This window comes from Falco biarmicus, chromosome 9 (genome assembly GCF_023638135.1).
Source record: "Falco biarmicus isolate bFalBia1 chromosome 9, bFalBia1.pri, whole genome shotgun sequence".
NCBI lineage: Eukaryota > Metazoa > Chordata > Aves > Falconiformes > Falconidae > Falco > Falco biarmicus.
In genome coordinates, this window is record NC_079296.1 from 48,917,091 (window position 1) to 48,940,229 (window position 23,139).

General features: G+C 39.4%; 1 protein-coding gene across 1 annotated transcript in view; it reads right to left on the reverse strand.

Annotated features, from left to right (window-relative positions):
* The window catches only part of LRMDA (leucine rich melanocyte differentiation associated), a 680,503-nt gene extending 658,094 nt beyond the window's left edge, over window positions 1-22,409 (reverse strand). Inside the window, exons 1-2 of the mRNA XM_056351611.1 lie at window positions 22,159-22,409; window positions 17,751-17,851 (exon numbers count right to left, since the gene is read on the reverse strand). Coding sequence (XP_056207586.1) covers window positions 17,751-17,851; window positions 22,159-22,188 — 131 coding nt within the window. The 5' untranslated portion in view covers window positions 22,189-22,409. The remainder of the gene's footprint in view (window positions 1-17,750; window positions 17,852-22,158) is intronic.
* Between the last annotated feature and the right edge of the window lie 730 nt (window positions 22,410-23,139).

Genomic DNA, 23,139 nt, shown 5'->3' on the forward strand with positions numbered 1-23,139 from the left:
ATTTAAACATCTCATTAGAACCATTGAATGCTAGGAATGGAAGAACAAGGCTTCCACCAATAAAATTACAGTTGTTCAGTTGAGGCCCGTAATCCTTTGTATACAAGCAGCAAATACTTAAATTTCATGGATTATAAATATTTAGAATTATGTTTAGCAAAATGAATTCCAAATAACTTGGAAAAGATTAGCTTTTTTTTCTTAAAAAAAAGAAAAAAAGTAGGCTTCAAAGAGAACAAACCACCTTCTCTCTTAGTATTCATTTTAAAAGGTAGATCCATTTACAAAGCCACAATATTTCTAATCCAAAGAATTAAAAAGGAAACTGTATGTTACTCATTCCTAGCTTTTTAGGCCCTAAGACATAAAAGGCCTGTAAAGTTACTAACACCTATTAGAAGCATTTAACTTTGTTGCTGGTCTCAAGAATTAAAATTGCAATCAGCATTAACCATGGACTGCAGTACAACAGCCAGGAGGCACCTTGGAGATAAACATAGTTATCAAAGACAAACAAAATTTGAGAAGCCCACATTAGGTGGTAGGGAGGGGAGGGAGAAACATCAGTTTGACACTCGGCTGGTGCTCAACTAGTTCCTGGAAGCAAGTTTAAAAAAAAATGTCAAAATTTTTTAAAAAGACACCCACAACTCCTACAAAATTATCCATGACAATTCTGCCTATATTATCAAAATTGAGAATTTCTAAAATCTGCTATATCATCAGCTCTATTTAAAATGTAAACCCAAGTAATTTTAAAATTAAGACTTTCAATAAATTGCTGCTTAGAAACATCCGCCTTGAAAATTCAAGACAGTCAGTCTCACTACAGAACAAGTTAGCCCTTCACCAGATTCTGTCAACATAGTCCTCGAAAACGCCCAAGTTCAGACAAGGTCATTTAGAACGCAAGTCACAGGTCATTCTGGAGGGAGAGGGGCACACGGGGAGTGTCCTGTAGCACCTATAGCATATGGTTGTTAGAGCTGCTGAAGATTAACATGCTGATCTATCTTTCTTACAACTTTTGAGCCAAGGTAAAAAGCAAAATGGCAGCCTTTTATGACATTTTTATTCTACTCCCCTTTTCCACCTCCTCCATTAAAACATTTTCTTCCTCTCTTTTTCACTATCTGATATTAAGAAGTCATTTATTGCAATAAAGGGATTTAGTGATTTGGGAGTAACTTTTGTATACTGTACACCCTCTAGACACCCCAGAACTATGTTAATAATTTTCTTCCTATTAATTGTCTCATCAGCTCACAGCTGGCTATGCTTTTTATTTCATTATGTTATTCATCAATCTAAAATAGAACTATAACAGAAAAAGAAATTGGAAAGGAGCAATTTCAATATTTCAAAACAGATGCAAATCAACGCCAGAGATGCTACACAGGATATTTTTCTTGAGACAATTCTATACATGTCTGAAAAATGAACTTGTAATAAACTCATATCCTGTGGAGGTATGTTTTTCCTTCCATCTTATGAGCTAATTATGCCAACACAACATAACGTTTTCCTAAATGCCTTATAAACTGACCCAGTTACTCAGAAAGTATTATTTTTAAATTGATGTGATAGATGCAAACTGGAACGTTCGGATTTCAATTCTGGCACCAATTCCCGGATCCCCTTCCCAAGTAATTTAAGGACTTCCTCCCGATAGTTTTTCATATTCTTTTAACTGACATTTTATCTTTATACAGTATCTCAGCAGAATGAACATGCACTAAAACAATGACAGCCCTTCTTTGGCTGTCATCTCTCATTCTGGCAAAGACAGATGTCTTACACTGGCTTATGCCAATAATAGAGCCGACAAAAAACAACAGAGACTACCTGCCTCTGATGTAAAGGCACCAATTCACATTTGTGACACTCATTTGTCAATTAACAGATTTCTTCCATTGTTGACACATGGGACTTAAAAGATGTGGGCTAGAATGTGATGAATTAAAAAAGACAGATGAGTAAGCTATGAGCTGCAAAGTAATACTATAATGTGCTTTAGATAGGAATATCAACTGACACCCCTGACAGGCCATACAAGGTTTTATTTCATTTTGCCCTGTATCTAGGCTTCATACTTTGTCTTCTTTGTTCTCTTTTCATCAAGCTCCTAACATCTCATTCTGACAGCCAGAGACATTTAAGGCACTTTCGTTTCAAATGCAAGTTAACATACTTGATTTGTCATTAAAATGCAAAACGATTGCCATTGCAGGTAAATGTAGGTATGCTTAAAAGGTTGTATCTGCAAAGTAAAAGCTGAAAATGGTTTCTGGCTGCTTTGCTTAACTCTTTCACCAGCCTCGGAGTTTTTCTAAAGGCAAACGTTGCCATGCTGTAATAGAGGTGTAGCAGCACCTGCAGCTTTATACAGGGTACATTTTAGTATATTTAAATAACATAAAAGCTTGTAGTTACTATGTCAAGCGCAGAGAGGTACTGTCACGTTTACACACGGCGCCTTAGTATGATTTACGCAAGAATCTGAAAAGAGTCTCTCATGCACAGCTCTCTGGGGTTAAAGTTCTGTACTCTCATGCACTCCGCTAGCTAGACATCAATGAGGAAAAAACGGGGGGGGGGGGGGGGGGGGGGCGGGCATTGCTTGTTTTTAATACACTAGTTGTGGTTGGTTTAGCTGGAATCAGCAGTGATGGAATTTTAACAGCATTTTACTGTCTCTGTTCAATGATCACTTCAAGAGACATGAAGGCCTTTAAATAAATAAATAAAATGCTCTGTAGCAAAAGACAAGGAACAGATTTGAAAACATTGCAAAAAAATAGATCTGCAGAGGATTAAATGAGTAACACCTAGCTTTCTACATGCAAGCACAGCTGTGAATGCATTCTATAATATGAATAACTTCAACTGGATAGGCTCAAACATCAAGGATCTTACCTGTGTTCAGCATACAAAATCAAGTGAAAGGAAGAATCTGTTATTTTCTGCAAGTGGTCAAAGGTTTGAAAAGCAGCAAAGGTATGTTCAGGTATTTGATTTTAGGAACTTACAGATGAACCTTTAACATAAGTCTGTACCTGCATATCTTTTTTTGTAGACTTTCTTACGCTTTTTTACAAGGAAAAAAAGGGTGTGAATAGGGTTTCACTCCACTCACTAGGGTGTAGAAGCCTTTTTCCTACTCTCACCTCCCAAGAATCAGAGCTGTACGGAGATTTGTAGTCAAGGAATCATTCAGAAAATCTGGCTTACATTATGACCTCATAGTGCATTAAATAAAAGGTACAGAAGCTGAAACATGTGATGTTTCCGAGTATATGATGAAGCTTACTAACCAACCCTGACACTATTCTGCCTACTGCTACGATGTACCTGCTACAATATAGGAATTATTTATTCATTCCAGGTTATACGATAGTAATAGGCTATGCTGTGAATACAAGCATCAACTTTATAACTACCAGCTATCTTGAAGGGGCTCTAGCACTAGTTTTTCCACCCACATTAGTCTTAATTGCTTCCAGTGCACATCTGTCCCCACAGACAAAGAATTTTTTTTAAAAAGAAAGTGCAAGACACTACCTTAAAGCTGACTTCACACTTCTACTTTTGTTTAAAATACTAGGGCTACAGCAACCAAGATTTTCATCTGCTGTACTAAAACACACAAAGAAACACTTGCCCATTCACTTCTAGCTCAATACGAGTGTATGTCCTCTATTCCTCCATTTACCAATTAGTGGAAAGTGAGACAAATTATGATCAAAACAAAATCTACAGTAATGCATTAGTCTCCTTAACTTTAGAAACTTCTTTTCTGTTGCTCAGTCATTTACATGCAGGTGAAGCTCTTGTTTCAAACCACCTGTGGTTGCAGTGACCAGAATCTGTAATTCAGTGGCAAAGTAGCAGCCGCATTAAACGGGTTGAAATAGATTCTCATTAGAGATACATCCACATTTCAAAAGCCCTATTGTTAGTGGTAGTAACACACCATTTGTTGATATGACTTATTTAAAGGAAGCCAAAGAATTAACAGGGAAAGAAACTGAACTACCCTCTGACGTTCCCCTCATATGTTGAAAGACAATTTTCTAATTGTGCACCTGGTAGAACCAGAACCAATACTGTACAAGAACAGCTGAACTAGCTGATGCCTGGCTCCTGATTACAAGCAACAGAGTGAACAAAAGAAAGAGTATTTGCAAGAAAGCAAGCACCTCACATTGCACCTGCACCCAAATCTCTCAGCAGCACCTTCAGCAGCCTTCTGTTGATTTAAGGAGCTGGAGCCAGTGGGGGGGAAGAAAAGGCGGCATAGAGCGAGGGAAGAAAGTAAACTGGACACATATGCAGTCTCTCACTTAGTAGGCTAGTTTCCTTTTCTTAGAAAACAGAATATTTGACAACTTTTTCCCAAAGCCATTCCAACACAGTCACATTCACACATGGCTATTTCTGTGCTATTCCAAAGTACTTGATTGTCCAAGATAGTTTATTAAATGTAAGATAACAGGTAGAAAAGGAAAGTGTTCAGATCCTTGAGCAGCTGTAATTTTAACATCCACACACTGGACTGTCAAATTATCTTAATGTAACTGTGTTGGAGGCAGAGTTTTCTGAATATTCAATATACTGTTAATCCTTGGCACATCTAGAACACCCTTCCCTCAGCCTTTAAGTGCTTTAACATAATCAGTACACTTTATCGCTTACGTAACTAGGTCAAGTTTTCATCTTTTTGCTCCAGCTAAAAGGTCTTGAAAGTCCTAGGAGTCTAAAACACAGCATCCTCATCCAGTGCTTTTCTGGCCACCTGGCCTTGGAGTCATGGCACTACAGTAAGCCTTGGACCCTTTACATCTGAAATGGTTCAAGGACAATTCTGCTGCATTTCCTTGTGCTTTAAGAGATTTCACATGTAAGAGAAGAAATGCATTTTAGCATTTGGTAAAACAGAATGAAACCAAAAAACAGATGAACAAAAACCTCAGACCACTGTCAACAAATGCGATAGCCATATCCTGGTCATAAAAAGCTGCTCTGTTGCTCTAAGAAGGTAACTGAATGCTCCCAAACACCTAAGGATTTAAAATCAAAATATACTGGTCTTGAAATCATGAAAGAAAAAAGAAAAGGGGGGAGGGGGGGCTGAAAAAATACTCATGTTGAATAAATATCTAAACTAATTACTAAGAAGTAATTTAAATCACCAGAAGTACATATCTCTTACAAAGAACACATATGCTAACTTTGATCTTCAAACTAATGGTTGGAAATTACAATTTTAAAAAACTATAAAATGTAGGTAATAGGTAGCTTTTCTGTTAAATTCATAAACTGAATGCACTGTCAGCATGTCTGATCATAGATTAACATTCTAAGGGAAAGGCAGCTCACATTTCTGAATGTAATTTAAAAACATTGAGCACTACGATGTCTTTCCATTGGTCTTATTCACAAGGAACAAACAGCACCAGTCGGCCCACCTGCCAAAAGGGAAACACAGGCTTAGCTCATAAAATATGAGCTACACTTTAAATATCAAGTGTATTTTAACTATATATATTCCCCATCTTTTAACATTGAGCAAACCAAGCATTGAAAAATGGTGCTTAATGCAAACTCAAAAATTAAGGACTGAGCATTTGTACTCAAAATATTTGCATCAGTTCAATGCATTACATAAAAATTAACCGGCTGAGAAAACTGAGCACATAAGCTTCATACCAGAAAAAAAAAAAAAATAAGGAAAACACCAAACAAAAATCCCCCCACACACACTTTTCAAATTCCTTTGTTAGTTCTACAAAAATAACATATTAAGTTTGAAGTTCACAAGTAATAAGCCAAACATTGTCACTCTAGTCTTCAGTGCAACAATATCAACAGAGCAAGAGCCTGACCATTACCAAACCCAGAAACAGAGTCAGAATCCATGCCAAACAGCTCATAACCTGAAATATGCATCAGTCACCACCGGGCTAACACCATCATGCTGATGTAACTTTCCTCCTCTCAGCCTCAATAAGAGCTGATGCCAAGACCAATACTGACTACTTCTGAGAGCTTATGGAGGAGGGAGTGAAAAAGGGAGATTTTGAAAATAACAAAAGCCTCTAAGAATGTAGGTAGGTTTGGATAAAATAATCAAAAAGAAGAAGATAGAAATTTGTCATTTCTTGTTACTTCAGTACTTTTTCATCTTAAGACTGCTCCCATTTTGGTCCAATTCCCTCAAGGTCAGTTATCTCTCCTAATCACCCCTCTCTGATGTGTTCTATCTTTTTTTATTAGTAACCTGTAAGTAATATGTTCTTTCTTTCTAGGTTGAGTATGAGAAGGTTATCGCTGACAAAGTCCTACTGTAGGTGCTGAATCAAAGTAAACCAAATACTAGAGTATCACCTCCAAAATTTTATATATTAACAATATAATTTATGTATTACACATATAATACATATAAAGACATTATACATGTATTATAAAGATGTTTACACATAAGGTGTTGGTTGGGGGTTGTGTGTACATGTATGTATTAAATGCCAATAACCTACTTCTGACAGCAGCATCCCACACACAGTACGCTTTCTACAAAACAATAAGCACACATTCAAATACTATCATCCACCAGTACAGCCCATATACCAACCGCACAGGAAAAAAAATGAGAGACTTAAGCACTTGAAGAGAAGCTATTCAAGTCTGGTCCGATTTGCAAGAGCTTATTAACTTCCTGGAGTTTTGGATGGATTACAAACTATTCCCTAACATTAGATATTTTGCATCTCTTATTTGTGTTCTTTTAAAAGTGATTTCTGTAGTCTTTCACCATAGCAATGGTCCCTACAAACATGAGCAATGAGGTGGTTTTAAAAATGAACAAACTCTTATAGCTGTATTACACAAAGCACATTTATTGCTACCACTTATGGACTCAGTGGGCAAATTAAGCTAAAAATTGAGAAGAAATTATAAAGAAAGGAAATAATCTTCCAACTCTACCAGTGAGCAGCTCGCTCAGGCAAGCACAGTCAAAAACAAAGACCAGGAGAAACAAAACAAAGACAGAAATAAAAATATCACTTCAAATGATTGCCAGCATCAGTTCATGGGTAAAGCCTGCAACTAAGCTATAACACTGCATTAACGATGACCTTAAAGACAGTATAATTATTGTATAGCATGTCTGGTTTGACATGCTGGTTCCTGAGCCTGAGAAAAGTGCATGGCCCTTTTGCACTTCTATGCTACTCATTCTTCACACATGCATGAGCTAAGGGTTTGGGGATTGCCTTTTTAAACTGAAATATCATCTTGAAGATAATTTATGTAAAATGCAAGGTCTCAAAAATGGCACAAACCACACAAGACAACATAAAACAAACAAGCAATGCATAAACAGAAGCTTTGTAAGGATTTTACCTGCCAAATGCCAACTAGCTATTTGCACCATGACCCCTCAGCAGGTTTGTTGAATAGTGGAAGACAGAGACACTTCTTACTCAGTGACTGGTAAGCAAAACTAGTCAAGTTCTTTACATCTGCAACTAGATGTCGAGAATCTTGTGTATTGCGTTAAGGAGAGAAGAAGATACCTTTCAACAAAACAGAGAGGAAAAGACAGAGACAATAGCTCCAGGGTTAATGCAGGTTCTTCCCTTCAGTCAAGCTCCTTGTCCTCAGACAACAGTTATTTCTGCAGTCCTTCACTCTTGTTTCACAACAGCAGTGATGAGGAAATACTGTTTTAGAGTAAGAAAGATTAAGGAAGTCAGAAAGTAAGAATGGTCCATCTGATTACTATACACAACATGCTCTTTATCACGCCTTTTTCTTTAACCCCCAAATACTCTTTAAAATAAAAGTAGTTCTGAGTCTTACAATCCAGATAACCATAGACTGTGCAGGACAAGTCACCAAGATGTTATTTGCAATCTATTGACATTCTTTGAAAGCTAAAACAAGCGCATCAAACTATTTCTCCTCCAAATGTCAATACTTTCCATACATTGCAGTAGTCTTCCATTTATTACCTGATTTTCTGTCAATCTGACACAGATTCCTGTCATTCAGAACAGAATTCAAAACAAAAACCCATTTTTGTTTAAGACCGATTACAGTTCTCACAAAAGGAGCTGGACTGACTGTGCCAGTGAATTAAGCCCTCCGGGTACCCAGAGGACAAGTGCAGATTGTGTGGATTAGATCTTCAACATCACCCCAAAAAACAACTTGATTTTTTACACAGGAAACCAGATCAAGAGAAACCAGTTTGCTCCCTGTTCTTTCGAACACAAAGAAAACTATGTGAAGCAAACATCAGTTCGCTGGCAAATGCTTCACCTCAGTCAAAAGGTCTTATCAACAGCCTTGAGTCAATGGATACTTGATATGACATCAGATCTCTGTTGAAGTCCAAGGAGTTCGTTAGCTTTGTTCAGGAGTACAGATTTCACCTTTACCTTTACTCATGATACAGCCCTTTAGAGATGGATATCACCAAAAAAACAACTTTCATCACCCATCACAGCAATGTTCACTAGCTATATTGAAGGATGTAACAGTTCAAGCTCACAACCTTATTTTACTTCATGTTAGATCCTGCAGTATGTTTAAGATTTTTACCAGATTTAGCAACTTCAGTAATCCTCCCAAGAACACTCTGCTACATAATATGAACACCCACTGACACAAACACCCCAAAGGTAACAGTAACAAGCTTTTGCCCAATTGTGCTAAGTGATACACTCTCAAGACAACTCCTTCCACAATGCTAAGCCGCCTTGAGAAAAGCAGAACAGAAAACAATCTTAGGTTCTGATCTGTCAGATACAGTAAATCAATGGATAATGGCCAGCACTGGGGGTCAGAGGTATATATACCACAGTGTTTTCACAGTCCGTTAGTGACTATGTGGCCATAAAAAGTCAAGCAAGGATCAATGGACAAAAAGAGAGGCTGTTGGGACTGAAGAAGATAACAGCCACCCGTATAAGATTGAAATACAACAATTCATACTCTAAGTTTGTCCTTACACGTTACTGATTTTGGAAAAATAACTTATCCATCAAAAAAAACTTACATCCTTGGCACAGTATGCTGAAATTAGTGAGATATTTAAATATATACCATAAGCCATTAATATGATATTTTTAAAATATTAGTCATTCACCAGTCCCCTTCATATCAACAATAAACCAATGACTGCAAATAAGACACAGCATGAAAATATACAGGTCACAAAAACACACACAGGTACACTTTGTAAAGGCAAATATTCTGTAGTCACATTTAAAGTTGAGAAAATAATAGAACACAGTCATAGCTATTATAAGCAAGACAAGGTAAATCTTAATAATATTTTTTATTATTAGTCAAAGTTTTAAAAAGGAAAAAAAAAATCCTTATACATTACCCAGAGCACATCTGGTTCTTGTTGAAATGCCACTTTTCAAAAGGGGGAGGCATGGTGGGAGGGAAAAGGAGGGGAAGAAGAGAGCAAGGAGTAGATTTAGGTTTTTTTGATTGTCTGTCAGCTATCAAAAGTAGAATTAAATTTGAAGTCTAAAATCCTTTTTGTTACTGGTAACACTCTCCTTCCATTTTTACAATAGACATACACCTATGAAACTTTACCTTGTATAACTCCCTAGGTGTTACCCACGCAGAAAGTGAACCCATCACCACACTTGTCTTCAGTCCATCTAGTAGGATAAGGCTATTTCATAGCTATTTTAATAGAAAGGTAATTATGCACAAGGTAGTCCATAGTGATTAATAGACATGTAAGACTTCATCTGAAAGACCATTACATCTGTAAATTTTAAATAATTTAAATGATTCCATGCACATAAATATTTCATTTAGCAAATTAATTTCCACCTGAATTGCTTCTAAAGAATGACCACCCCTAGCAGTGTTAGTGTACATTTATTTTCAGACATTCATAACATTTCAACATTAGTTAAACACCAGTGTCTTGTGCTTACTGTAGGACATCCCTTACAGGTAAACTTGAAGTACCCACCTCAAACTACAAGCCTACTCATTTGAACTTGTTACATTACTGCAATAGTAGAGGAAAAATTATCAAAAATTTACACATTTCGGACAGCTCAGCTGTGGCAAATGCTATCTCTTTGTTGAAGTCTCTAAATACAACTCCATTTACCTTGAAACAGTGAACTATTTCAAGTATAAGATTTACAAACATTTGTAAACCAGTCTTCTTAGAGCAAGAAAGAAATCTCAGCTACTGCTAAACATCTTTTTATTTTTTTAAAAGCAATACAAAATCTTCAATACTTAAACATATTAATTCTCCTTTCACATAGTAAACTGTGGTCATGCTTGAACGAAAACAAAAAAACAAGGAGAGTGAAACAGATTAACTGCATAGCTCCAATACACTTATTTCAGACAACATACTATAAATCATCTCGAAACAAAACAGGCAATTATAATGTGCACAAATGTTATGATACTCTGCATCTCTACTGGTCCAATAGTTCTAAATTATTGAAACTGATGGCTGAACAAGGGCATATTGTTTCAACACACTTGGATTGCTTGAACAGTTTGGATTCTTTCTTTAGCTATACAGTACTGTGCAGACCTCTCTAATGTCAATAAACAGATAGATAGATGTCTTTTAGATAATTCAGGCCACATCTAAGGGGATTAAAATAAAGGATCAAAATTTCTGCAGCAACGTGATTTGTTTGTAAAGAAACATGACTTTCCCCCCCCCTTCAATACTGTAAGAAGCCTCTAAAATTAAAGCAAGTTACCTACATTTTCCTTCAAAGCGTTCAGTGAGGACGGAACAGCAGCTCCTTTCTCCTTCTAACCCCTACCCCATATTTCAATCCTCTTCACCTCAGTGTAAAAGAAACAGGAGAGCCATAAGACAGAATCATTTCAAAACACAATCAGCTATTTGTAAACAACGCTCCTTCTCCTGCAGAAAATCTGCAACTGCTAGCTGCAAGAAAAAGCAGCGAGTAAGGTAAATCAATTAGCTTGCTAATTTCTCACCCTCATTTATTTAGCTCTGCACTGTATTTGTCGTAATTGACTATAATTATGTTAATTACTAACTCCAGCATAATTACTATATTTATTGTCATTGAGCACACTATGTACCCAAAGCAAAGCTGGCATTTGTCGGGCATCAAAAAAAAAAAAAAAAAATAAAGCCACACAACTGTCAGGAGGGGTTTCTCTGAACACTGGCTGATATACCTTCAGCAAATGAAAGGGCAAAAGAGATTTCATGCAATGCTAGTTTGAAAGCATCGGTTCATTAAGGATATTAATTTTCTGATAACTACACATTTAAGCATGACACACTGGAGCAGTATCTACAGGATTTAGCAATTATTAATGCGTGACAGTTTCAAATGCTAAGTGAATCAATTAAACAGCAGCATTCACAATTTGAGAAGAGATAACTGCTTCATAACTGCCTAAGACTACAATTTTCACATGACAAAAAAGGGCCATTCAGGCTCCTTCAAAACCTGACAGGTCAAGAAAGAAGTTTGAAACAAAAGCACCTTATAACCATCATCTCTCCTCTTTACTTGTCAGATCAACTTTGCTAGTGTCTCCGCTGAAATGGCATCACCATGCCAGCTGCCACAAGGTGATTTTTCATGTCTTGTCAAAGAAATCTTTTATTCTATTTGCTCTGCATTAACATGTTACATTTATTGATCAAGCCCTTTCTGCAGCCACAGCAGGGCACTGTGCTCTTATGCCTAAGGGGGCTTTGATGTCCTGGTGACATTCTAGACCGAATAATGCACATACTAAATGGATTTAATGCAGAAATGTGTTTGTGCATGACAGCTACATTAATAACAGCCCCTCACACTGATAAATATGCAATTGCTACGATTAAGAGTTACCCAATTATGGTGAAAATATTTTTCTACCTTATAAATAAAACCATCAAAAAGTTTTAACAATAGTGCATTTTCTTCAACATTTTAAAACGCTATAAAGATCAGTCTAAAGGCTTTTAAAAAAATATGTCATGCTTTGTTTTGAATTCTGGCTTTTATTTCCATCTTTCTTTTGTTGTTCATCTTCCTGTTCTGCGTGTCTTATTGCTGCACAGACTGGGAAGGTGGCAAGCAAAAAAAAAAAAAAACCCAAAAAAAGCCTCTCTCTTACATACTTAACTCGCAAAGAGGAACATGGCCTGTAAAACTGAAGCCCAATTTCAAGCTGCCACTTGCATATTCCCCCAGGCAAGAAAACAGTAGGCAGAAGAGAAAAACAATCTCTAGTCCACAGAGAGGGGACATTACAAAGCCTCAGCCTCACAAAAGTCATGGAGGAACATTCCAGACTAGGATTAAAGTTCAAGGGGATTGTTTTCATACACACACCCTTTTAATCGGACAGTGGAAAATATGCACAAGCACACACTGTGCAAATTATTCATGCTCCTAGCAGAAATAATCTGCACCCTAGAGAGAGAGAAGAGATATCTGTATCTCCATGAGCACAATTATTGGATTAATCCTTCCTCATTGGCCAAGATTAAAGATTCACTCTCCCTTTCACCACATAGCTTAGACCCAGAAGAAATCTAAGAAAAAGGAAAATAACTCACATGTTTAAAACTACTGAGGACAAAATTAGAAGACGGACTTCTCTGTGAATCGAACTGTAGCTGTTATTTATAAAAGCATGGCATCTATTTGTACAAAACCACAGACATTTGTTATTCAGGCACTGGAATGTATTTAGCCTTTAATGTGAAATGACAAATTTGGCACAAAGAAAGTTATCTAGGACAAGTAAGAGAAACTTTGAATAGGGGTTGTTGGGTTTTTTCTTTCCACAAGACAAGAAGATGCATGTAAAAAAATAAAAATCTTTGTATTTCTTCCAAATCTCTACTCCCTGCCTACATTACATCCTTCCTACTTGCTTTTTTATTCCTTTCTGTCCATCACCAGTGATTATTATTTACTTTTTGTCTTTAAATGAAAACCTTGAATGATCAACAATAGTTTTTCATTCTCTCTCAAAATCCTTTTCAGCAAAGCCTCCCAGTAACACTAACAGTGGCACATTAGTGACATTCGTTCCTATACTCTGTGCTTTCCTTACATGAGAACCAGGGAATGCTTTCCACATATTATGAAACAACATAGTGGCCTTTACGGTACTCTGTTATCGGGCAAGGCTATCGAGTACAGTTGCCATGAGAGACTCAGGAGCAGATTTCCAAAGCAAAACATCTCTACTCCTGAAACATGCCTCACTCAAAATACACGGTGTAAACAGATGGTTTCTAAAACAGCTGAAAAGCACTACTAATATAAAATCAAAAGAGCTGCTACAACTCAGGCTATTTTATGATAACCACACCAATAAAGCTGCAGAGCCATAGTATAATTTAGGTCAGAAGAGGCATCTAGAGGTCATCTAGTCCAATCCCCTGCTCAGAGCAGGGCAACTTCAAAGTTAGATTAGGTTGCTTGGAGCTCTGTCCAGTTGCGCTTTGAGTATCACCCAGGATGGAGATTCCACAGCCTCTCCGGGCACCTCTTCCACACAACCTTTCTCATCGTGAAGCCTTTCCTTACAAACAGTTGGAAACTGCCTCGCTGCAACCTGTGACGACTGCCTCTCGTCCTTTTGCAGTATATCTGATGTGTTTGGCTCCATCTTCTTCGCAACCCCCCATTAGTCCCAAAAGGAAGCAAAAGACATTAGAAACTACTTAAACAAAATCTGTAAGGAGAACAGCATTAGAAGAAATCATTCACAGGTGCACTAGAGTGGTCTGGGGTTGAAAGATTTCTGTCCACCAGAGGTGTAAACAGGAGGCAATCCAGTGGCACCGTATCTTGCTGATTACAACTAGCATGTTTTAAGTACACACGAGTTTTTCCCTTTGCCTTGTACACAACAAATTACTCCTCCTTTTTCCCCATAAACAGTTCCCTTTTGCCATTCACCTCTATCGTTTCTTTCCATCCCAGGGAAAAGGGGGGATGCACAACCATTCTGATGGGTTAACAATCACTTCACTTTGGCCACCAGAAGAAAGAAAGTTGCATCCATGTATCACTCAAGGTAATCAAGGAGAAACATTACTTCTTGGAAAAAGGCAAACAAGACAGACAATTATTTTAAAGAGCAACATTTTGTGATTACTAAATCAAGTGTTATTTTTAGATTTACCAGATCTGATACAAAGACAATTAATCTACACAGGCCCTAACTTTTATTTAATAAAGAAGGTCTAGCCTGGGAAGAACTCTAGTCAGAAAAAAATAGTAAAAATACACAGTTTCCTCTGTATTAAATTGCCAATACTAAAGAACTAATGACAACCCTCTCCTCCTCTAATTTAGTTCTCTGGTCCTGTGTACATTTATGCATTTACATCACACCCCAAAAAAAAAAATATCTGAGAAATCTGAGTAACAAAACCACCACACATAAGAACACCGAATTCACATAACTACTCTTCTTTGCAGAAAAAAAGTTAAAAAAAAAAAAAAAAAAAAAAACAATTTAAAAAAAAATGGGAGCAGAGGAAGAGAAATTTCTTAGTTTCCACAAACCAACAAGCTGCATTTCCCAGAAAACCCAACAGCATTTCTTGAAATATGTTATTAAGGGACAAGCTTGGCATAAATTGTTTGCGTGTAAGTCAGAAAATATAGCATGTTTGGCTAATTCTTTCCCACTTTACTAATAGCATCAGCCAGTCCTCCCACACTTTTTCCAGTATACCTGGCCAAGCTCACATTTACAGTGGAAAGCCTTAAATGGCAAAACAACTTACCTGGCTCTACCCTGACTTTTGCAACAAAGTTATCTACATTATAGTGGTATTAAAATCAGTACAATTCACTAAAGCAACTGTTCAATCAAGTATTGCATTGTATCAGTTGCGTAAGACAGTTTTGTGACATCTGTATCATGTAGTACAAATACATCTTTCTGATAAGAGCCTCTTAGATGGATAAGCATATGTGTGCACACGGTAATGACTGCAAGTCTACAACTGCACAGGATTCAGGTTCAGAAAGGACAGCACTTTCTGCAAGAAGAGCTCGCTGCCAACTGACCACAAAGCTGAACACGTTACTATGACAGACAGATAGCTCTCTTTCCATGCAACTACACCCATCATAGCAATATCAAGTAACATGACTGCAACTACTGGTGCCCAAAGCATTAAAAAAAAAAAAAAAAAATCTTCCCTCTACATTCAATTTCTTGAATTCTTGATGCAATTGTTATGTTGTCAGAAATTCTACTGACACTTCTACATAACAGAATTTATTGTCTACTACAGCAGGATGATTCCTTCTCAAAATACACTTGGCAGTAGCTGTACTTACAGAGGATAGGACGCAAAGACCCTATATGGAAAACAACATTAAAAAAAAAGTTTGGTCAGTACTTATTTACTGCTTATGCACTGAGAACAGGTAACTGCTGACTATTTCAGCCTTTCTCTGGCTTAAATACAGGCTAAATTATTAAACATGGAAATATTTTTTCTTTCTAAGAACACACACATAGTCCCATCTGATAATGAATTGTATCATAATAAAAACTAACATATTTACTGCAAATAACTGTTGTGTCAGCAAAGCACAATATTCTCTTTATCTTTTTCTAGATTTTGATCACCCTTGGTTGTCTTGACACAACTTTTTGTTGCTTTTACCAACAGATAGCAAGTTTTCTTCCAGAAAATCAAACCCCTTTTTAAAAAGACTTTAAGTATAGACATTAAGTTTCCCCACTGAAAACAGCACACTGAACTTTTCAAATTAAGCATTCACTGATAAAAATCATAAAACTCATCACTATACTACAGCAGTGTCAGATTTTTCAAGCAATAATACTTGTTTAAAGAAGATTACAATGATCTTACTGTTTACACTTCCTTGAACAGCTGCCCAAGACATCTCTTCTATATTCACAGTCATTTAAAACTATGAAATTTATTCTACAACTTATCTTTCTCTATAATATGTAGTCACAGTGTTCATATATGAGTGCAAACCAGGCTGAACTATTTATTATACAGCAGCTGATCATTCTTACTTTCTATATGCTTAGTATATCTATCACAGCTCAAATGAGAAAACATTACTGCTCTCGTCACATTTAGTATTAGCTTCCCAAAGCTAAAAACACACACACACACGTACCGCCCCTTTCTTTTCCCCAAATCTGATTTCTGGCCTTACAGTACTTTCACAGCTTTACAACAGTAAGCTATCCTGTATGAAAATGACTGCAGCTACCCCAAAACCTAGCACTCTCTCTCATCTTTCCTCACAAAAGATTTTAACACGCTTTTTTTTTCTCCCCAAATGTCAATAAAACCAAATCATATCACTTCTGAAAAATAGGCTAAGTGATAGTGTTTTGGCTAGGGAAGGAAAGAAGGAATGAAAACACAGATTTGAGACATACACCACCAATTAAGCTCTTCATGAAAACATGAACTAAGGACTTACAGTTTTAAAGTGATATTTTACATCTAGGTTTAGTGTTAATGTTTTACTTTATGAAATAAATTAACTCAAAGGAACTGTTGAAATCATGCATTAAATGGAAGAAACAAAATCTTTTTTCCAGACATAGCACCTCCAGAGCTGTAAAGAAGGAACAATCTTCTTGATGATGTTAAATCTGAATACACATGCAGAACTTGAATTATCTCCATGACAAAATGAAAAAATACCCATTCAATTCCTTCCCCCAGCAAAATTCTCTCTTCTGATTACAACTTCCATAAATACAGAGTCATCAGCAGAAGTATAAGACAATAACCATCCACAGAATCTTCAGTGCCTCCTTTGCTCTCCTACCTCCTGCATGTAGGAACCAGTCTTCCAGAGCTGACAGTGGCTCAGGATAACATTTAGGAGTGTTAAGTAAGTTAAAACCACTGTTTTTTCCCATCATGGGAACAAGGCACCAGCATACTATTTTTGTGTGTCTTACTCCTCACAAGCAAACTCTAAGCTCACCCTCAACAGAATAAAAGGGAAACTCCAACCAATCCTACCACTCAAAAATTACGTTTTTTTACACACAACTACACTCCATTCCTTTCTCCCTACTTACCTACGGAGTTGCCAACCTGAAAGATACACTGCTGAATCTCACCAGGCTTTCTCACGAGGATTAAACAAAAAAGGATACTGTAATAACTAAAGGGATACTACTGAGTTCTAAATCAATCCATATCTTAAAATAATTAGAATTAATTGTAAATTCTAACTACACTAAGGTTTAGCACTTGACTACACAGCTGACCAAAAATAAAATCATATGACTACAACAAAAACACATCATCTGGGAAAAGAGTACTACAAACCATTTATGGTATAACCAGACATCTACAAATAAAAAGAAGGGAGAGAAGCACACACTTACTAGTATTTTGGTTAAGAACAATTCACTTTTGATCCCATTCTTCCCTTCTTCAGGTAACGATGCTTATTTTTCATTTTGAGCAGAAAACAAACCATAAGTTCCTCACTGGCCATCATTTATGTTAACACAAGAAATTTCCAGACTCACCTGGTTATTTTTTTTCCAAGTATGCAAGAAAAAAAGACAAACACGGCTTATAAAACAGTGTCACCCACTTGATAGCACTTAAATGTACCTGACATACACATATGTTTCTACTTTGAAAAAAAAAATATATTTTTGGAGTTGGTGTCCCATATTGCACTTGAAAATTATATACTGCCACATACCTTAATAAGTTGAAGCTAAGATCTAGCCTTTTTGCCATATGTCCATATTTTCTTCCTAGGAATTCTGGAATTTCTTCACAGTCTTGACTAATGTAGGACACCTGAGAATTGGAAGCAAAAGTAAACTTTTGTAAGTGGATTATTTAGTTTCCTGTCCAGATTCAATCAGCTTAATATTTATTACATCTATAGACTTATGTGCAATGTCTTGTCTCCTTTCAGGTAAAAATAATTAAATATATCGCATTTCTTCTGTTCCACTGTTAATACCTGGATCTAACATTACTTTGTATCACCATTCTGATACGCTCCAGAAATTTTTTTTGAAAGATCAGAAGCCATTCAAAGGACTTTCTAGTTTTACCTCTCAGGACAACACACTAAAAGGTCAATTTGTAAAGTTTGGTCCAGAAATACCTAAGCAGTGTACTACCAACTCATGCACAAAGCCATTCCTTGAGGAGAATTCCCATTGATATGCTAAGGACAGAGCAAGAGGGCTGCCCAGGAGCTGAAAAACCAAGCAGCAGCTTTTTTCAGACAGTTGTCCAAGTTAAGATTCCTGGCTTCAATACTTCAACACCTGTGTTCAGATCATACTTCCCATACTCAAAATATTTGTAAACATCTTTCCTCTTTTTCACACCAGCCCATCTAATCCACCTTTAATAAACACAGGAAGAATTAGTGGTAGCAAAAATACAGTCTACTCAGATATTATTATTTTTTTTTAAGCCAGGATGAAGTGAGTGATAACATTTCCAGAAAAACACAATGAAACAACCAAATTTTTTCTATTCTCTCTGCTGTATTGCCTTAGAAGTTTTCAGCTTGATTTCTTCTAAGAATACCCGCAAAGCCTGCCAAACCTATTGTCATGAATTCTATACATCTATATTGGCTCATCCTCCCAGTGTTCAAAACATCAGTATAAACACTGACATTTCAGATTTTCTGCTAAAGAAAGCTTAGTTGCCCTTAAAAGGCAACTTGCTAGTTCAGTAGATTTCAACACTGTTAGATATAATATAATACATATAATAGATATAAGATATTGTTATTATCTAAATATTTATTATGAAGTCAATTTCAATACCATATACCACTGGTATAAAAAATGTTAGACAAAAAAATATGCAAAAAAGTCAATCAAACTTTGTTTTGATAGTATTTCACTTTCTGCAAAAATAGAGACTCCCCTGCAGAACAGACTGATGGCATGTACTTTTGCAAGTCATCTCAGTTTCTTACACTCTAAAAATGATTGCAATCTGATAATACTATATTGCATCCCATTTAATTCATTTTGTTCAATAACTTCAACAGATAAAGCTGACAACAGTGAAATAATTTTTACGAGAAGAAAACAGGTAGCTTAAAGCTCAGCTTAACAACTTCTTCCCCTTGTTAAACCATACCTGCTTTTGCAATAAATTCTGCTACCAGACATACATATATATTTAGCAAATATAAGCTCAAAAAGGAAAGGAACTGTTTGGGGTAGTTGGCATCCTAATGGTTTGGACATAACAGAAACCGTTTTGCAGAATTCATTGAATTAAATATGTGAGCTTTTTTCCTCCCGTTTTCATCCAAGACAACTATGATGCACTTTACCACATGCATGCATGCAGGTATGCATACAAGAATTGCTTCATTCTGCACTGAATGGTAGATTTCTTCAAACTCATGCTTGCAAATCCTTGGAAAGACATCACATTAACAGCAGAATAATATTTGAGCATTTAGTTAAATGTAACACATTGAAACAGAAATGACTAAAATATGATGCCTATTAACACTAGGTGTGCAAAACCATCTCAAGCAACTACAAACACAGCAAGAGCACTGACCACTACTTTGCATTCCACCCAGGGAGGGAGTGGTGGAGAAAGACCAGAAGAGTCTTGACCTGCTTCAGAAACTTACCTGGCCATAAATGTTCTAGCTCCACAAGAACAGTAGTTGAAGGAAAAAGTTGGTGCAAATGTGTTTTGGAGCACACAGGAAGCAAAATACATAAAATGTTGCAAAGCCTCAGCCTTTGAACTGTTATAATATACAAATATATTTGCACAACTGGTACAAACAGATTATTCACAGGCCTATTTGCAGATGAAATATAGTTGTCATGACCTTTTGATGCTGAGGCCTTTCAAAAGGAATTTTAGTTCCACTCCAGCACGCTCACAGTATAAGCACTTTTTCAGTTTAAAACAAATAGCTTTATTTTTCCACAAAACACACAAAGTGCATTCAACTTCAGATGTCTACACCCCACATACATGAACTTGCTTCGGATACTCAAGAACTCTCTTTACTGTTAGAATAGCAGCAACTGCCAGTGATGCGATACACCATAAGCCTTTTCAAACAAGTTTTCAAGTTATTTCCCCACTCTTCTGCTCTTTAATCCCTGAACAATGCTGATATAAAACAAGACTTCAGTAGTCTGGACAAGAGAGGAATAACATTTCTTCATTTTAATTCCTCCAGTTCCAAATCATTTACCCAGAAAAGAATAAAATGTACATAATTCAGTGTATTTTCTTTTGCATCCACCTCAAATACCCTCAGGATGAATATGAGCTTTCAAGTACATATCCAGAGATGTCATCACTGAAAGATGACAGTAAACACACTTTTCCCAGGACTCCTCAGCCCTTTGGGTGCAAGGGACATCAATAACAGCAGATTTCTTAGATTTTTCTGTACCGGTCACAGAACATCACGTAGGATTAAAAACTGGATGTAGAGGTTTCCACTGCCTAATTCTCCAACTCAAATGTAATACCCGTTGGTCACTACCATCCTTAAGACTGGTGCCCCGCTCAATATCCCACCAAAACATTCAGAAAGTTTCCCACAAAGCCCAGCGTCAGATAGGCCACGGACGTCTCGGACATTCTTACAGACTCTTCAACACACTGTATGCAATCCAGGAAAAAATATGTTTTTACAACATATTTAAAACATAAGTTAACCAGTCAATAACAATTGCACCTCTCTTCTGCTTCAGTTTCAGAGGATATTACCATTTAATCTCTGCAATCATTTTACAATGATATTGTAATCTTAGTAACTCATAAAGTAACATCTTTATTAAAGAATATCACCAAAAAGGTCGTGTATGAACTCCCCGTACCACTTATTCTCTTCCATTGAAGGGAATTACATCTAGCAAATATTTCCAGTCAGTTGAGCATTATATTTTACCCTATGCTGTTAGAAGATTGTACGTCAGGCACACAGCCAAATTAAGAATATGTTTTACTTGAAGGGGCTGAAGGCATGCTCAGGGGAAGGCAGCAGCGTGTTACTCAGTGCCACAGTGTGCCACAGAGACCACAGGAACAGTTTCCTGCAGCAGTTGCAAAATTAGCTAATTGCTGCCATATCACACACGCATTTACATGCATTCCACACAGAAATAGCAACCAGATTAAAGAAGCAATTAGATGGCCACCACCTTGACTAAATGGCAAAGCCTCTTCAAAAAGAAGCCAAGCTTCATGGTTTTGTTTTGGGGGGTTTGGGTTTCGGTTGTGGGGGGGGGGGGGGGGGGGGGGGGGGGGGGGTGTGATGTTTTCTAGTTTGAATAACAGGTCCAGCAGTAACGAGATCCATTTCTCAGTTTCTAGCCAGAAAAATTTTCAGTAGCCAACTATGGCACTGGGTAAAGGCCAGGAGGGTTTGTTTCACTTCCCAGCTTCTCTAACCAAAACGAACCCCCTCCCCCAGTGCTCACTTCCCGCTGGAACAACGCTCTGCATGTTTCAGCTCTCCCCCTTCCGCTCACCCCGCAGCCTGGGCAAGCCTGCGAGCGGCCGGGGCCGGCAGCAACCGGGACTCGGCTCCGCCGCCAGCCGCGGGCGCTGCGCGGGGCGAGCCGCGGCTAAGAGCCGCGCTGCCCCCCGCCGAGCCCCGGGGACGCGCCGGTCGCGCCGGGGCGGGCCGCGGCAGCGCAGCCCCCGCCATCGCGGTGCTGCCGTCCCCGCCGTGCAGCGCGAGCACGGGCGCGCGCCCCCGCGCCCCCCCGGCCCCAGCCGCGTGCACACACCCCCGGGGCCGCCCCGCCTCCCCCCGCCGGGGCCCGGGGGCAGGGACGGCTGCTCGGCTCCTTCCCTGGCAGCTCGCCGGGGCGTGCCGGCGAGGGAGGCGATGGCTCGGCAGCGGCCCGCGGCGCGGTGCCTACGCGCGGCTGGAAGCTGAAGCGCCCGGCCTCTGCGACCCCGCAGCCCTCCCTACCCGCCCGGAGCGGCCCCCCCGGCCCCGGCCGAGCCGGCGCCGCGCCCGGGCGGCAGGGAGCCGGCGTGGGGCTCGGGCGGCCGCTGCCGGGGGCGTGGAAGCGCCGGTCGGGGCGGGCAGCCCCCGGCGGGTGGGGCCGCTGCGAGCCGCGGACACTTACTTGGGCTCCGCTCACCACGACCCCTGCCATGGCTGCGGGGGCGGCTGCGCCGGGGCTCCCGCGGGGCTCGGCCGGGCCGGGGCCGCCGCCGCTCCCTCACCGCAGTCAGCTGACGCGGGCGGAAGCGCGGCCGGGCCGCGGGCGGGGGCGGCGGCAGCGCGGGGAACCGCCGCCACCTGCGGCTGGGCTCCGCGCGGGCGGCCGGGGGTCGGGCCGCCGCTGAGGCCCCCCCGGGCAGGTGGCCCTGAGGCTCCGCCGCGGGCTTCCCGGCGGGACCGCGTCGGTGCGGCGGGGGCGGATGGGGGCGGCCGTGGGGGCACCGGCCCCGCTGCCGCTCCGTGCCCGGAGCGAAGGTCCGAGCGCCGCGGGCGCGCGCCGGGCCGGGCCCCGTGCGGGCTGTCTCGCGGGTGGAACAGGCCCCGGGAGAGCTGACATGGAAAGTTGGTGGGTGTGACGGTGGCGGAGCGGTCGCGGCGTGGTGAGGAGCTGGGTGGCGTGCAGGTCACCCGGGACGGCGTTCCCCGCCGCCCAGCAGCCCGTCAGCTCGTGGCGGAAGGCATCGCTTGCCTTTGGAGAGGCGCGCGCGCGTCGCCGGTGCGGGAGCGCTTGCAGAAGCAGCCCCATACTGATACTTCCTTGTCTGTAGAATATAGGGTAGTTTGCACAAAAAACAGAAACACCTTTGGAATTATCGGAAGTATCTGCCAAACCAGTCCTTCCAGGGCACGAGTATTTGCCAGTTAAAATCTTGGCATAATGGTAGGTTATCACCGCTTAGGCAGAGTAGGGAAATTGCAGGCTTTCTGTCAGAATTTTATGTGAGACTTTTAAAGATACTTAGGTTTCCCAGGCTCAGATCCTAAATCCTGTTAGTCATCTACCTACCTCTTCAGCTGCCTAAGCACCTTCAAAAATCTGGCTCTTCTTTCCCTTTTATTGCTAATATAGCATAACTCACCCTTGCTGAAAGCAGAGGCACAT